The sequence below is a fragment of the Chelonoidis abingdonii genome, chromosome 2, assembly GCF_003597395.2.
Source record: "Chelonoidis abingdonii isolate Lonesome George chromosome 2, CheloAbing_2.0, whole genome shotgun sequence".
NCBI classification, from domain to species: domain Eukaryota; kingdom Metazoa; phylum Chordata; order Testudines; family Testudinidae; genus Chelonoidis; species Chelonoidis abingdonii.
The window spans coordinates 165819260-165833688 of NC_133770.1; the positions used below are offsets into that span (position 1 = coordinate 165819260).

Sequence of the window (14429 nt, forward strand, 5' to 3'; positions counted from 1 at the left end):
TATATAAAAAGAACCAGCTACATAAAGACAGATGATGTTCTTTAGTACCAAAAAGTAATAGAACTCACTTCACTGAATTAAAACCAGCTTTTTATTTGACATTAAAAAATCCAGTAAATGACATGATTCAGGTACTATGCGGCTTTTTCTCCCCCCAAAAATCACAACAAGGCTGAACTCTTGCTCTTGCATACTCTGAACTATTTTAGGTGTGATTAACAAGATGTACTTCACAGGCCTCAGCTGGGCACAGTCAACAGTTCCAGTACTTAATGTTAAGGATACAGTACATTTGAAATTAACGTATTTCCTAGGAAACAAGAATGCAAATTGCTCAGTTGGTCCACAGGGAAACATTCTACAAGGAAAGATGCTGCATCCTTTCACCTTTAACAGTTACGGACAGAGTGACACATCCTACCCATAAAGCGGTATCTGTACAGCATTGGCCATGGGCTCACTATCTCAGTGCCCGGCTGCTTCTAGGTTGGAATTAAATATAAAACATCACAGCATGCGCCCCCAGCTTAGCTGTAATTCTTAACAGTAGGACCATGAGTGACAGCCCCTCATGGTATTGGGCAGTCATGCCGGTCAGACAGCACCCTAGCACTACAGTGCTGAACTTGGCCTTGGGAGGATGTGGGAACACAGGACCGGATTAAAATCGACCAGAGTACTGAAGACACTGTCCAGCTATCCTCAGGTGAGAGTTGGGGCACGATTCTGGAAGCAAATGTATTTACAAGCGGGCTGATGCAGTCTGTGCAGTGTCCAACAACACGGCATGGAGAGATTTCAAAGCCAGCCAGGGTGCCATACCAGGACTTCAGCCCAGCATCTGTTGGACCTGCTGTAGGACAGAGCTTTTTCACCAAAACCACATCTAGTGTGCCATCTCTAAATGCAGTATCCACAGTAAATGCTGTGTACCCACAACACTGACCAGCTCTTCCTCTGTGCATAGTGTCCTTTAATAAAATGACATTTTTCACTGGAGAGGGCTGACTTCCCTGCACATTACTACATGGCCCCATACACCTACAGGATTTCCACCAAGCCTCCCCTCACAGAGAGCCAGTTCTTACTTTAGATGGTGTCATAGTCAGCCTGCTTCCCTCCTTCCTGCAGGCTGGAGTACAGTCACTTACACAGCTTCCTCCAGGGCTGGCCTTAAAGAGGGGAGCATCTCTCAAACAAGAACAGTACAAGCCGAGGCCTGCTGAGCAGGACCACTTACCACATGTTTACAGGAGCAATTCCTATTCATCTATCAGTCGCATCCTCCTTTAGGTTACTGGGTTACTTCACCAAGTAGGCAGTGAGCGATAGTCCCAAAGCCTGTACCCTTCCCCACGATGCAGGCTGAAGAGTGGAAGGAATGATTACCCAGGGGCCGGTCCCAGCAAAGTGGATCCCATCATTATATTTCCAGGTGGAAGCTGGAGCTGGCCAGCTTTTGCTTCTGTGCTGGTGGTAGTTTGGATTTACACTGCAATGGTTTATGGCACTCTGAGTCAGTCAGGGAAGGGTAATGCTGCCTGTAGCATAGGTATGCAAATGTGAAGCCAATCACTGAGCCAACCAGCACATCTGTGGGGTGGAAACAAAAGGGTTATTCACCCCCAGCTTGCAGCACTGTCTCACTGAACCCCAAGAAGCTATGCTTAGATACCACGACGATCAGAAATGTGGGGCCCAGCAAATCCACTGCTGTTCAGAGCTCTTACTGGGACCAGGCAACGATCCCTGAATATATTTTCCCATTCATAAGTACCCATCCCATGGCACAGCTCCAGGCACTACCCATAGCAGAACTGAACGCCCCACTGAGTACGATGCCTGCTCATGGTGCTCCAGCAAGAGTTGCCACTTAATCTTCAGCTCCAGTGCTGAGCAGAACACACATTTCACAGTGAGCTCTTTGCCTCCGCTACTTACAGCCCAAAGAGTATGATAGATCACAACCCTGGAAATGACTTTTTCTTCACCAACATTCCTGTGTCCCACTTACAGCCCTGAACATCACTGCCCCATGCAACCTATCCAGGGTCTTCTATGGTGCTCACCACCACGGTTACTGAGCATGTCCCAATTACATAACACTGTTCCCACAGCCCCTGCTCTCCTCTCTCCCCGGCCAGCATCCTCACCTTGCCAGTGGTGCTTGTAATCGCAGGTGCGGGACAGAGCGATGAGAAGAGCACAGAGCAGTGGTGATAAGAAGGCACAGAGCCGCCAGGATTTTCCACGCCCGCCAGGGGCAAAGCAGTGCAGCTTTCCTGCCAGGTAGAAGGCAGAGAAGGCAAGACCAGCAAAGGCAACTGGGCAAAAGGGGGAAATTCACATCACTGAAGAACCCATGGTCCAAGATCCCCAGCAGACACAGAAACCCCGGCTCAGGAGCCATCCATTGCCAGGAGTGATCTAAGAGGATAAAGGCCCCCTCTGAGCTTGTCCTGAAAGGACACTAGGCAAAAAGCCGGGTCAGGGAGCCTGGGCTGGGGAGGAAGTACTGATACCCGGCACTTAGGAGCTCTGCAAACAGCAGTGAGCTTTGTGCATCGCCATTTTAGAGAGGGAAAAGTGAGGCCTGGCAAGAAGTCAATGAACATGGCCCAAGCCACGTGGCAAGGCAGTGGCAAAGTTGATCCCACCTTCCAGGCACCTGCTCACCCTTGTTTGGTTCTCCCATGATGCACCGCAAAGAGGAAACAAACGCTTACAAGAGGAATGCCCACTTGGGAAGCTCTTGCGTCCCTCAGTCACCACGTCCAGGTCACCGGTGCATACCAGCTTGGCGTTTGCCCGTCCATCCGGAAAGCAGCGGTAGAAGAAATCCGGCCGTGGCCTAATGGGCAGAGAAGAAAAGCATGTGACCCTGCACCATGCAGAGGAGGAGACACTTAGCAGCTGGCATAATTTGACTGGACGCTCCCCAGCTCAGGCTAAAGCACCAGAGGGCATCCTTGCCTGCCTGTTCCAGAATCCCCCCAGCACAGCACAGCACAGCACAGCCCTTCCTGGAGAAGGAAGAGTAGAGAATGGGGCTTGGAGTAGAGAATGGGGTATGGAGTCCTGCACCCCAGGTGGCTGGCAGCTCTGGAAGTGAGAGAGCCTGACTACAACAGATAGTCATTGCCCTCCAACAGCTGCTCAGCAGCCTGGGTGGTGGTGGTCAGGGGGGAGAGGGAGTGTCCCAATCCCAGGCCCTGAGACTGACCAGTAGCCACACCTCAACTAGCAGAGGAGTAAATGTGCTACAATGACTCAATTCCCCACGGAGCCTGGTAGAGACCCTCCAAGAATAGGCTCATGCATCGGTGAGAGCATGCAGGGAAAGCTCACCCTGCCATTGCTGCTTTGTGGAGAGACGCTGTCCCCCACTAAATTCACTGAGGGTGGGTGGTTAAGAGAGTGCCCCCAGCCTGTCCCTGCACTTCCCTCAAAAGGGTCTGGGAAAATATAGCCCGTCTCAGGCAACACATTGCTGACTGCTATGTAAAAGACTGCCTGGGTCTGTGGGCACAGGGGTTGGTGATTAATGGACTTTCTTACCTTCCCACGACTAGCTTCACAGCATTGGTGAAGACCCCATTCAGGGCAAGAGCAAGGCTGGCAGCTGGAAGAGAGCAAAGAGCCCATGTCAGCACCAAATGCATGTTAATATTTAACCAGCCCATACCCACAGCAGTTGTTGGAGAAACTTTGCAAGTGGAGTCGGCCAAGCACCTGATCAGCAGCCTCTATCAGAGGGATGCTTCACCTGGTGCTGATGCTGCATTGGCCTGTGTGCCTGAGTTGACTTGAGAGGTGGCACTTTCACCTTATATGACACCTGGCACACGGACAGTAGGGAAGAACGTCCCTTGCCCAGCAACACTGAGCATTCCCTGCAGGTGTTTGCCTTAAGGTTGAAGGGAAGGGCTGGACTCTGAGTCAGACAAGAGGGGACAATGGTCTGGGAGGGGTTAAGTCTACAGAGCTTTTTTAAGAACAATGGGTGAAATCCTGGCCCCATGAAAGCCAATGTTTTGCTACTGACTTCAGTGGAGCCAGGATGTTGCCCAGTACATGAAAGGCACACAGTGGGAGACAGTCCAGCAAATAGTCCCCAAGCAGGAAGAAGTTCCCAGTTTCCTAATGCACCCTGGCCAACATGCTGTGTGTGACCAGCAATGGATTCAAGAGACCTCTCCTCCCCTCAGGCCCACTCTCCATCACACGGAGGTTCCTGAGCTGTAACAAGGAGATGCTCACCCAAAAAGGCCTCCTGCGTGTCTCTGCGGTCAACTTTCATGAGGAATTTTGCCAGAAGGATGAACATCAGGGGACACAAAAACGAAATTAACTGCAACGACACAAGACAGCACAGTAACAACATTGAATGTTTGTTCCTGGAGCTCCCTTGGCTTCCCAACCAAAAATCAATGCATGAGCTGTTAAAGGAGGCTAAAAATCTTCACTTCTAAACCAAAGAGTGCTCCCCCATTTACTCTTTACAAACCGAAAGTTGATCCCAGCTATTAGCATCAGTAGCTAATACTGAATAAGCGTAGGTACCAGTAGCATGGCTTCCTCTCTGTTGTCTGCCATCCAGTTCTCACTAATGCCCTAACCTGCAGGAGGCAAAGTCCATCAATAGGGGGCTCTCCAGATACAAGGACAACAAAGGTAAAGAAGAACAGCAGCCAAAAATTCTCCCTGTTAAAAAGCTCCAGTCCATGTAATAGCCTTGCCCTGCTGCTGCTTCTGTTTAGGTGAGCTCTTAAGGGGGCTTATATTCATATACGTCTGCAGAATGCCTCGTAGGTGCTGTATAAATAATCACACTGACATAGGGGCCTGCAGCCTCAGCTTGCTTTCGTTCATCACTTCCGCTGTGGCGCTCCCTCGCTGCTGCTCATTCAGACGTTGCTTCCTGAGAACAGTAAGGACCTGAGCATGTTTCACTTTCTAGGCGCTTTGCAAATATTAACTACTTAATCCACCAGCTGTATCATCCAAATTGTTTGCCAGGGAGAAAAACAAGAGCAGCTGTCATGAGTCAACAGTTGTTATTGCTGGTATCTCAGGGACAACGGACTCTTGGGGATTGTGTCACAGCACTCAGTGCTCCAGGGAATGCTCTTGTGGTCAGACAGGCCCAAATGTCATTTGCGGTCACTTTGGGAGTCTAACATGGCACTTGACCTAAAGGTCAACTCACCAAATCCAAATGCCATGCAAGAGTTTTCTCCTTTAGCATTTCTTACACGCTGTACCTGCCTCTTCAACAAAAAGGAAGTGGAGTTCTTTGCCCCCAAAGCCACTGACCAATCCAAGAACTGCAGAATCTCACCAGGAATGCCATTTCCGCAAATCAAGGGACACAGCCCATCAACGAAACACTGGCTACCTGAAAAATGGTGAGTTTACTTTTAATCTCACATCCTACCCCTGCACTGGAGTCCAGTTTTTGCGGTTCTACAATCACATTTTCCTATTTTAAATGTTTTTTCTCCCCCGTTGCTATGTGAAACCCCACACAACCCGCCGGGGAAGCTGTGTCCGGGCAGCACTGTACCTGCAGTCAGCTTCACTATAGGAACTGATACAGAATTAAAATTCTCTCTTCCAGTTACAATGATCTTAAGTGCCACCTGCAGCTGTAGTAGGTAAACAGTTTTCAGAGAGGAGCCTGTTTTTTTCCTGAGGGCATCCCTATAATCCTCTGTGTCACCACTTCCATTCTTCTTGAGCTTCATTCAGGTTCCGAGTCATCACAGCACTTACGCATGTGCTTAACTCTAATCACAAGCTAAAGTGCTTTGCTGGATCAGCACTTCACTGACACCCAGTAACCACTCATCCAATCGATCATCACTTCTCCCTCTCTTCCCATCTCATCTTTCCCCCACCTCCTCTTTATCTAGGGAGCTACATTCCCTCTTCTTTGGCTTGCTTGTATAGTTATATCTCCTACCTCACCATCCAATAAAAACTTTTAAATCACCAAAAATTTGGCCCAAAAGGCGAGGTTTTGTTAAAAACAATTTCTTATAAAACTTAGAACAGAAACAATTTCATATTTAATAAAATAAAATTCCACTGAAAACAGTTGATTTGAAACAATATTCCCTGGCAGCGTGTGAAATGCAAAGGTCTGCAGCATTGAGAACCTGACAGTAAAAGCGACTGTGAACAAACATGAAACTGATTTTCAGTGTCCAGGCTGAAATGCAAAAAGTGATCTCAGAGCATCAGTAAGGACAGGTAAATCAGATTTTGAAAATTCTTTCATGTCTACTAATCTAAAATATCATCAGTATCGTAAATTAAGAAGAGTGTTTGTTTCCATGATTTTTTAGCTGATAGCTATTATTTAAATTAAAAAAACCTAAATAGAGTGTAGTGACCTGGGCGAATACTTACAAACATGAGCTTGGTGGGTACATGGTCTGCTTCTATGTATGGGTTTTTATAAAGCCACATCTCTTCAGGCTGTATGACACGTTGAAATGGAGGCAGAAGTTCCATGATCCTAGAGAAAAAATGAGAGAGTTTGGAGTGCCGGGATTTGCGTAGTTCTAAGAAGATGGTCAGTTGAGTGACTCCTACTTACTCTCTCAAACAATACAAGAACAAGGAGACACTAATGAAATTAAAAGGCAACATAGGTTGAAACTGATGAAACACTTTGCATGCACCTATTGCCACAAGGCATTGTTAGAAACACAAATCACCCTGCCAGCAGTGATTCTGTTCCATTACCAGAGGATCCCAGAGGTAGATCAAATTAAAAAAGGCACTAGCTATTCACATGACTAATATGAATTCCATTCTCATATATACTAGCTATGATGAAAACATATGTGAGATAAAACCATATGCTTCAGGGCACAAGCCAACCACTGACTGCTTGGGGCTAGGAGAAAACTTTCCCAATTAGAAGGTTATTGTATGATTGTCCATGATGCATCAGTTACAGGATACAGTCAAAGGCTAGGTACTGAAATAGATGGGTCATTGGTATTCTCAGATATGTCTAATCCTATCTTCCTAATTGCCTAATGAGTAGTCAGGTTGCATCTTGGGCTTGTCTACAAGAGAAAGCTACACTGGTTCAAGGGGTAAATTTAAACCAATATGGTTAAACCAATGCAAAAAGCTGTGTGGACACTGATTCTGGTTTACAGTGGCTTATCTCACAGGAATTGCCAGACTGGATCAGACCCAAGGGTGAGGTCCCTCTAGTCCTGTACCATATCTGTAACCGTGGCCATCACTAGATGCCTCAGACGAAGGTCCAAGAACTCTGCACTAGGTAAATGCGGGATACTCTGTGGTCAGCCTTACGGCTCCTTCTGATCTCTCATAGGGTATGTCTACACTACGAGATTATTCTGATTTTACAGAAACCGGTTTTTTAAAACAGATTGTATAAAGTCGAGTGCACGTGGCCACACTAAGCACAGTAATTTGGCGGTGTGCGTCCAGGTACTGAGGCTAGCGTCGATTTCCAGAGCATTGTACTATGGGTAGCTATCCTATAGCTATCCCATAGTTCCCGCAGTCTCCCCTGCCCATTGGAATTCTGGGTTGAGATCCCAGTGCCTGATGGGGCAAAAAGCATTGTCGCTCATGCTTCTGGGTACAGCCTCACCCCTCCCTCCGTGAAAGCAGCAGCAGATAACGTTTCGCGCCTTTTTTCCTGGGTGAACTGTGCAGACGCCATACCACGGCAAGCATGGACCCTGCTGAGCTCAAGAAGGCAATTATGGACGTTTTAAAGACCTCGCGCATTCTTGTGCAGTCTATGCTGAACCGGGACCTGCAAAGCCAGGCGAGGAGGTGGCAGCTATGGCAGAGCGGCGACCAGAGTGATGAGGACATGGACACAGAATTCTCTCAAACTGCAGGCCCCTGCGCATTGGAGATCCTGCTGGTAATGGGGCAGGTTCTAGCCATGGAACGCCGATTTGGGGCCCGGGAAACAAGCACAGACTGGTGGGACCGCATAGTTTGCAGGTTTGGGACGATTCCCAGTGGCTGCGAAACTTTCGCATGCGTAAGGGCACTTTCATGGAACTTTGTGACTTGCTTTCCCCTGCCCTGAAACGCCAGAATACCAAGATGAGAGCAGCCCTCACAGTTGAGAAGCGAGTGGCAATAGCCCTCTGGAAGCTTGCAACGCCAGACAGCTACCGGTCAGTCGGGAATCAATTTGGAGTGGGAAAATCTACTGTGGGGGCTGCTGTGATGCAAGTAGCCAAAGCAATCATTAAGCTGCTGCTCTACGAAAGGTTGTGACTCTGGGAAAATGCAGGTCATAGTGGATGGCTTTGCTGCAATGGGATTCCCTAACTGTGGGGGGGCGATAGATGGAACCCATATCCCTATCTTGGCACCGGAGCACCAGGGCACCCAGTACATAAACCGCAAGGGGTACTTTTCAATGGTGCTGCAAGCACTGGTGGATCACAAGGGACGTTTCACCAACATCCACGTGGGATGGCCAGGAAGGGTTCATGACGCTCGCGTCTTCAGGAACACTACTCTGTTTAAACGGCTGCAGCAAGGGAATTACTTCCCAGACCAGAAAATAACAGTTGGGGATGTTGAAATGCCTGTAGTTATCCTGGGGGACCCAGCCTACCCCTTGATGCCATGGCTCATGAAGCCATACACAGGCAGCCTGGACAGTAGTCAGGAGCTGTTCAACTACAGGCTGAGCAAGTGCAGAATGGTGGTAGAATGTGCATTTGGCCGTTTAAAGGCGCGCTGGCGCACATTACTGACTCGCTCAGACCTCAGCCAAACCAATGTCCCCATTGTTATTGCTGCTTGCTGTGTGCTCCACAATCTCTGTGAGAGTAAGGGGAGACCTTTATGGCGGGGTGGGAGGCTGAGGCAAATCACCTGGCCGCTGATTACATGCGCGCAGCCAGACACCAGGGCGATTAGAAGAGCACACCAGGAAGCGGTGCGCATCAGAGAAGCTTTGAAAACGAGTTTCATCACGGGCCAGGGTACGGTGTGACTGTTGTGTTTGTTTCCCCTTGATGAACCCCCCCCCCCTTGATTGACTCATTCCCTGTAAGCAACCCACCCTCCCCCTTCGATTACAGCTTGCTTTCTAAGGAAATAAAGTCACTATCGTTTAAAAATCATGTATTCTTTATTAAAAGTTCATTATAAAAAGAGGGAGAGAACTGACAAGGTAGCCCGGGTGTGGTTTGGGAGGAGGATAGGAGGAAGGAAAAGGCCACTAAAAAAATTTCAAAATAATGACAGCCTTTTGGTTGGGCTGTCCACTGGGGTGGAGTGGGGGGGTGCACGAAGCCTTCCCCATGCGTTCTTACACATCTGGGTGAGGAGGATATGGAACATGGTGAGGGGTGAGGTGGTTACACAGGGGCTGCAGCGGCACTCTGTGATCCTGCTGCTGTTCCTGAAGCTCCACCAGACGTCGGAGCATGTCAGTTTGATCACGCAGCAGCCCCAGCGTTGCATCCCGCCACCGCTGATCTTCCTGCCTACACCTCTGATCTTCCTGCCGCCACCTCTCATCTCGAGCATCTCTCCTCTCTCCCTCCTATCCTCACGTTGGTCCCTCCTGTCCTCACGTTCACTGGCATCTTTCCTGTAATTTGATACCACGTCCTTCCACTCATTCAGATGAGCTCTTTCATTGCGGGTCACTTCCATGATTTCCGAGAACATTTCGTCGTCTCGTCTTTTTTTTCCGCCGCCTTCTCTGAGATAGCCTTCGGGATGGAGTAGGGAGGCTTGAAAAATTGCAGCTGCATGAGGAGGGAAAAAAAGGGAGAGAAGTATTTAAAAAGATACATTTTACAGAACAATGGTTATACTCTTTCACGGTGAACAACACTATTCACCTTACATAGCACATGTGATTTCACTACAAGGTCGCATTTTGCATCTTAATATTGAGTGCCTGCGGCTCTGGTGTTAGAGATCTCACAGACGCAGGTCCGGGCAGCAGAATTCAGCTTGCATGCGGCCATGGTAAGCCATTGTCTTTCGCTTCTGCAGCCTTCATATACACAGTGCCCTCCTTTCCCAAATACCAAGCAAAGCCCGTTGAGTGCTGCTTCTTTCCTGTTAACATGCAGCAGCAGAAACCACCCCCCCCATCCAATTCTCTGGGATGATCGCTTTACCCCTCCCCCCCGCGTGGCTGGTATCATGGAAGATCACTGCTAATCACCCCCCCTTCCCCCCCACCACGTGTGGCTGGTAGCAGGGAAGATCCCTGCTAGCCAAACGCAAAAAAAGCTCAGCGCCATTCATTCCCCCCCCCCCTCCCCTGCTTGGCTACCTGCAAGGAAGGATTTCTTTTAAGCAACAGGCAAACAGCCCAGTAGGAATGGCCATCTCTGTCCCCTTAATTAAATTCCTGAATTTCAACCAGGTTTACCATGAACGATATCACTCTCCTGAGGATAACACAGCGAGATAAAGAACGGATGTTGCTTGAATGCCAGCAAACACCGGGACCATACGCAGCTAGGCTTTGTCATGCAATGATACCAGATTACTTGCTACATGCATGGCGTGGTCAAGTGTCCTACCATGGAGGACGGAATAAGGCTGCCCTGCCCAGAAACCTTCTGCAAAGGCTTTTGGAGTACCTCCAGGAGAGCTTCATGGAGATGTCCCTGGAGGATTTCCGCTCCATCCCCAGACATGTTAACAGACTTTTCCAATAACTGTACTGGCCGCGAATGCATCCCAAGTCCTCAGGGCAAATTAATCATTAAAAAACGCTTGCTTTTAAACCATGTTTTATATATTTACAAAGGTACACTCACCAGAGGTCGCTTCCATGGCTTCATTGTCTGGGCTAGTGGCTTGGGAGGGCTGGGAGGGTAATTCCGTCTGGGTGAGAAAAAGCTCCTGGCTGTTGGGGAGAACGGAGTGCTGTGTGCTCTCTGCAAGCTCGTCCTCCTCTCCTCCTCCTCATCTTCCCCATCCGCAGAATCCTCAGCCATGGCTGAGATTACCACCCCCCTCGGAATCCACGGACAGGGGTGGGTAGTGGTGGCGGACCCCCCTAGAATTGCATGCAGCTCAGCGTAGAAGCGGCATGTTTTCGGCCCTGCCCGGACCTTCCGTTTGCTTCTTTGGTTTTCTGGTAGGCTTGTCTGAGCTCCTTAACTTTCACACGGCACTGCACTGAGTCCCTGGTGTGGCCTTTCTCCATCATGGCCTTGGAAATTTTTTCAAATGTTTTTTTCATTTCGTCTTTTGGAACGGAGTTCTGTTAGCACGGAATCCTCTCCCCATATAGCGATCAGCTCCAGTACCTCCCGTGTGGTCCATGCTGGAGCTCTTCTTCGATTTCTTCGGAGACTGCATTGTTACCTGTGCTGATGAGCTCTGCGTGGTCACCTGTGCTTGTGAGCTCTCCACACTTGTGAGGCCAAACAGGTAATGAAATTCAAAAGTTCGCAGGGCTTTTCCTGTCTACCTGGCCAGTGCATCCGAGTTCAGATGGCTTTCCAGATCGGTCACAATGGTGCACTGTGGGATACCGCCCGGAGGCCAATACCGTCCAATTGCGGCCACACTAACCCTAATCCGACATGTCAATACCGATTTGAGCACTACTCCCTCTTCGGGGAGGAGTACAGAAATTGGTTTTAAGAGCCCTTTATATCGATATAAAGGGCTTCGTTGTGTGGACGGATGCAGGGTTAAATTGGTTTAACGCTGCTAAATTCGGTATAAATGCGTAGTGTAGACCAGGTCATAGTTAGAGATTGGCTTAAACCCTGAAGCATGAGGTTTAATATCCCTGTTTAGCATTAATTATTATTCTGGATATTCTTTTCATCCATATAACTATCCAGGCCCTTTTTGACTCTTGTGAAGTTTTTGGTCTTAGTGACATCCCATGGCAATGAGTCCCGCAGCTCAATCATCAGTTCTGTCAGTTTAGCAGGCACAGATGTAAGACATACTGGTCTGTAATTCCCAGGATCCAGAGCCATTCTTAAATATAGACACATTTGTTACCTTCCAGTCTCTACTTTACTCCACAGGTTTAAACTAAAGTGTCATGCACCAGTTTAACTGTATCAATTCAAGAACCACTTTATGTTAAACGGGCAACTTTCCTACACAGTCAAGGCATCTATCTCCATGAAGGGAACCTCCTCTGTTCTGAAAGTGAGGTGAAAGAGGAAACATCACAGCCAAGTCAGCCACACACCTCTGTGCTGAATCCCTCCAGGCTGGCTACACTGCAGGAGAAAATGGGGCATTCCACACCAATACAGGTTTAACCTAACCTCTAAAAAATAAAAGCAGGTTCTCTGTAGTTGCTACCCAGTTTCCTGGTTCTGGGGTGTCACAGATACCACTAGGGCTGTCTTGACTCCAGAGCTTCCCATCATGAAGTCATAGTGCAACCCCGGCCATCGGTGACAGTAGTTACCATTTGGCAGCCAGTAGCCCAAGTGCAATGAGCAGGTTAGCTCTCAGTCCAGTGTCCAGATGACACAGAAGGATCACATCAACAGAACTGGGAGTGGTGGGGGGCCTGTCCTGGGGGATCCCCGTGTGCGGTAAGGTGCGGGGGGCTGCCCCGGGATCCCCCGTGTACACTAAGGTGGGGGGGAGGGGCTGCCCTGGAATCCCCATGTGTGCTAAGGTGGTGGGGCTGTCTTGGGGGATCCCCATGTGTTTTAAGGTGAGAGAGGGCGCCCTGGGGTTCCCCCACCCTGTCCCTAACGGGGGTGTTTCCCAGGGGGATCCCCGTCTGTGCTACATGTGCAGGGGGCCTGCCCTGGGGTTTCCCCTGTGTGCTAAGGTGGGGGGTTCCCCCGCCCTGTTCCTGCCAGGGGTGTTTCCTAGGGGGATCCACATCTGTGCTATACGGGGGGCTCCCCGGCCGCATCCCGGACCGGGTGGGGGTGCTTCCCAAGGAGACCCCCCCGCCTGCACGACGTGTCCCCCTGGCTGGGCCCCACTCACAGGAAGGCCCCGACGAGCAGGCACCGCGCGCCCACTTCGGCCACCAGCCGCTGCCCCTCCATGGCCCAGGCGGGGAGCGCGGCGCGGCCGCTCTCTGCAGACACTCGCCGGGGGTCCGGGCCGGCGGCCCTCCCCGCCCAGGCCTGGCGACGTGGCTGCGCCGGAGCAGCCCGAGCCCGCCCTCTGCCGTGAGCCGCCCGCTACTGCAGCCCCACCGGCCTCCCCGCAGCCAAACGTTACACAACCCATCACCGAGCAAGCCAACGCCTATAGCACCCACGAAGCCGCAACAAAACCAACCCCCCTGGAAACACAGGGCACTGGTGCAATGCAGGGAACTCCCTGCCTTTCCAGTGAGTAGTAAAGAGGTTAGACCTGAACTGTCAGAACAGCTTGCCCATTCTGCCCCTAGGAGCGTTTACTAATACCTGTGCACTAGATAGATGAATTGTCTTTTCAAAGTAAAATCATGGGGGGGGGGGGGGGAAGAACTTCAATGTTTACCTTTTTTAAAATGTCGGAGAAGAGGGATTCACCAAATAATCCCTTCTACAAATGAAGCAAAATTTAAAGATACCCGAGGGGAATTGGCAAGGGTTTAAAAACAAAAGATTTAATAACTGAAGCATATTCTGAACGTCAGCCACTGGGCTGTGTGGTTACCTCTTTGTGCTGAAATCTGTGAGATTAAGCTGCCTCCTCTAAGGTGTCTGTAAAATGTCCAGTACATTTTGGGTGCTATATAAATAAAGACCAACAGGAAACATTTAAGCCACTTGCCAGAGTATCCATAGATCAGTTAATTTTCGAATTGTCAAGATTACCAAACGAAAACCCCTTCCTATTGAACCAGTCCTAGACATATAGAAAAGCACCTGCTCCAAATAGCTAGCAACACTAGAATTCACAGTGGTACTGTATTAGAGTCTCTGGGCAGCCGCTACTTCTACAATCCCATATGAAGCCCAGTTACTGGTATAAATGTCAACTGACAATATTTTATAAATGACAAGCAAGATGTAAGATCACAACCCAGTTGCACATTAATGTAATTTAATGTTTGTGCTTTTCTAAATTTAAGATCTATGAAATAGATGCTAGATTAATGCTCCAGTTCAACTAGGATGACAGCACCAGAGAACAAGTATGAAAGAATCAGGCCTTGACTTATTTTTCAAAACAACTGACCCTGTTGACGCTAGAGACTTTGAACTATAAATGTAAAAGCTGTTCCTTCTGGTTATACAAAGTTCCTTCTGGTGTGCTTTGTAAAACAGAGCTACAGAATGCTTTCCATAGATTCCAGGCCTTCGCTCTGTGATCATCCATGTTAAAGAGGCTCTGTTATAAATATATAGTGGCTCTCTCTACAGAGATTTTCAAATAGACCACATTTGTAACTTTTTTATTCTCAGTTGAATTCATACATGGGTGTCAATAAATAT

At 49.0% G+C, this 14429-nt stretch overlaps 1 protein-coding gene across 4 annotated transcripts; it reads right to left on the bottom strand.

Moving 5' to 3' along the window:
• Positions 1–73: 73 nt before the first annotated feature.
• Positions 74–13767, bottom strand: PLPP5 (phospholipid phosphatase 5). Of its 4 annotated transcripts, none has more exons than XM_032774606.2 (8): positions 13648–13767; positions 6415–6523; positions 4261–4351; positions 3559–3622; positions 2727–2851; positions 2154–2324; positions 1148–1593; positions 74–1110 (listed from the first exon to the last, which is right to left on the bottom strand). In XM_032774606.2, exons 2-7 carry the CDS (start codon positions 6517–6519, stop codon positions 1424–1426), a joined length of 726 nt encoding a protein of 241 aa, XP_032630497.1. In that variant the 5' UTR covers positions 6520–6523; positions 13648–13767; the 3' UTR covers positions 74–1110; positions 1148–1423. The 4 variants fall into 4 exon arrangements, with proteins under 4 accessions (XP_032630497.1, XP_032630496.1, XP_032630498.1 ...); XM_032774605.2 differs by lacking the exon at positions 13648–13767 and adding an exon at positions 12985–13086; XM_032774607.2 differs by lacking the exon at positions 13648–13767 and adding an exon at positions 12221–12544.
• Between the last annotated feature and the right edge of the window lie 662 nt (positions 13768–14429).

Coding starts and splice junctions, on each gene's coding strand:
- PLPP5 (XM_032774605.2), bottom strand. CDS start 13,046: ATGGAGGGGCAGCGGCTGGTGGCCGAAGTGGGCGCGCGGTGCCTGCTC. Junction 4,352..6,414: donor TACCCACCAAGCTCATGTTT/GTAAGTATTCGC, acceptor GTGTCGTTGCAG/TTAATTTCGTTTTTGTGTCC. Junction 3,623..4,260: donor CACGCAGGAGGCCTTTTTGG/GTGAGCATCTCC, acceptor GCTCTCTTCCAG/CTGCCAGCCTTGCTCTTGCC.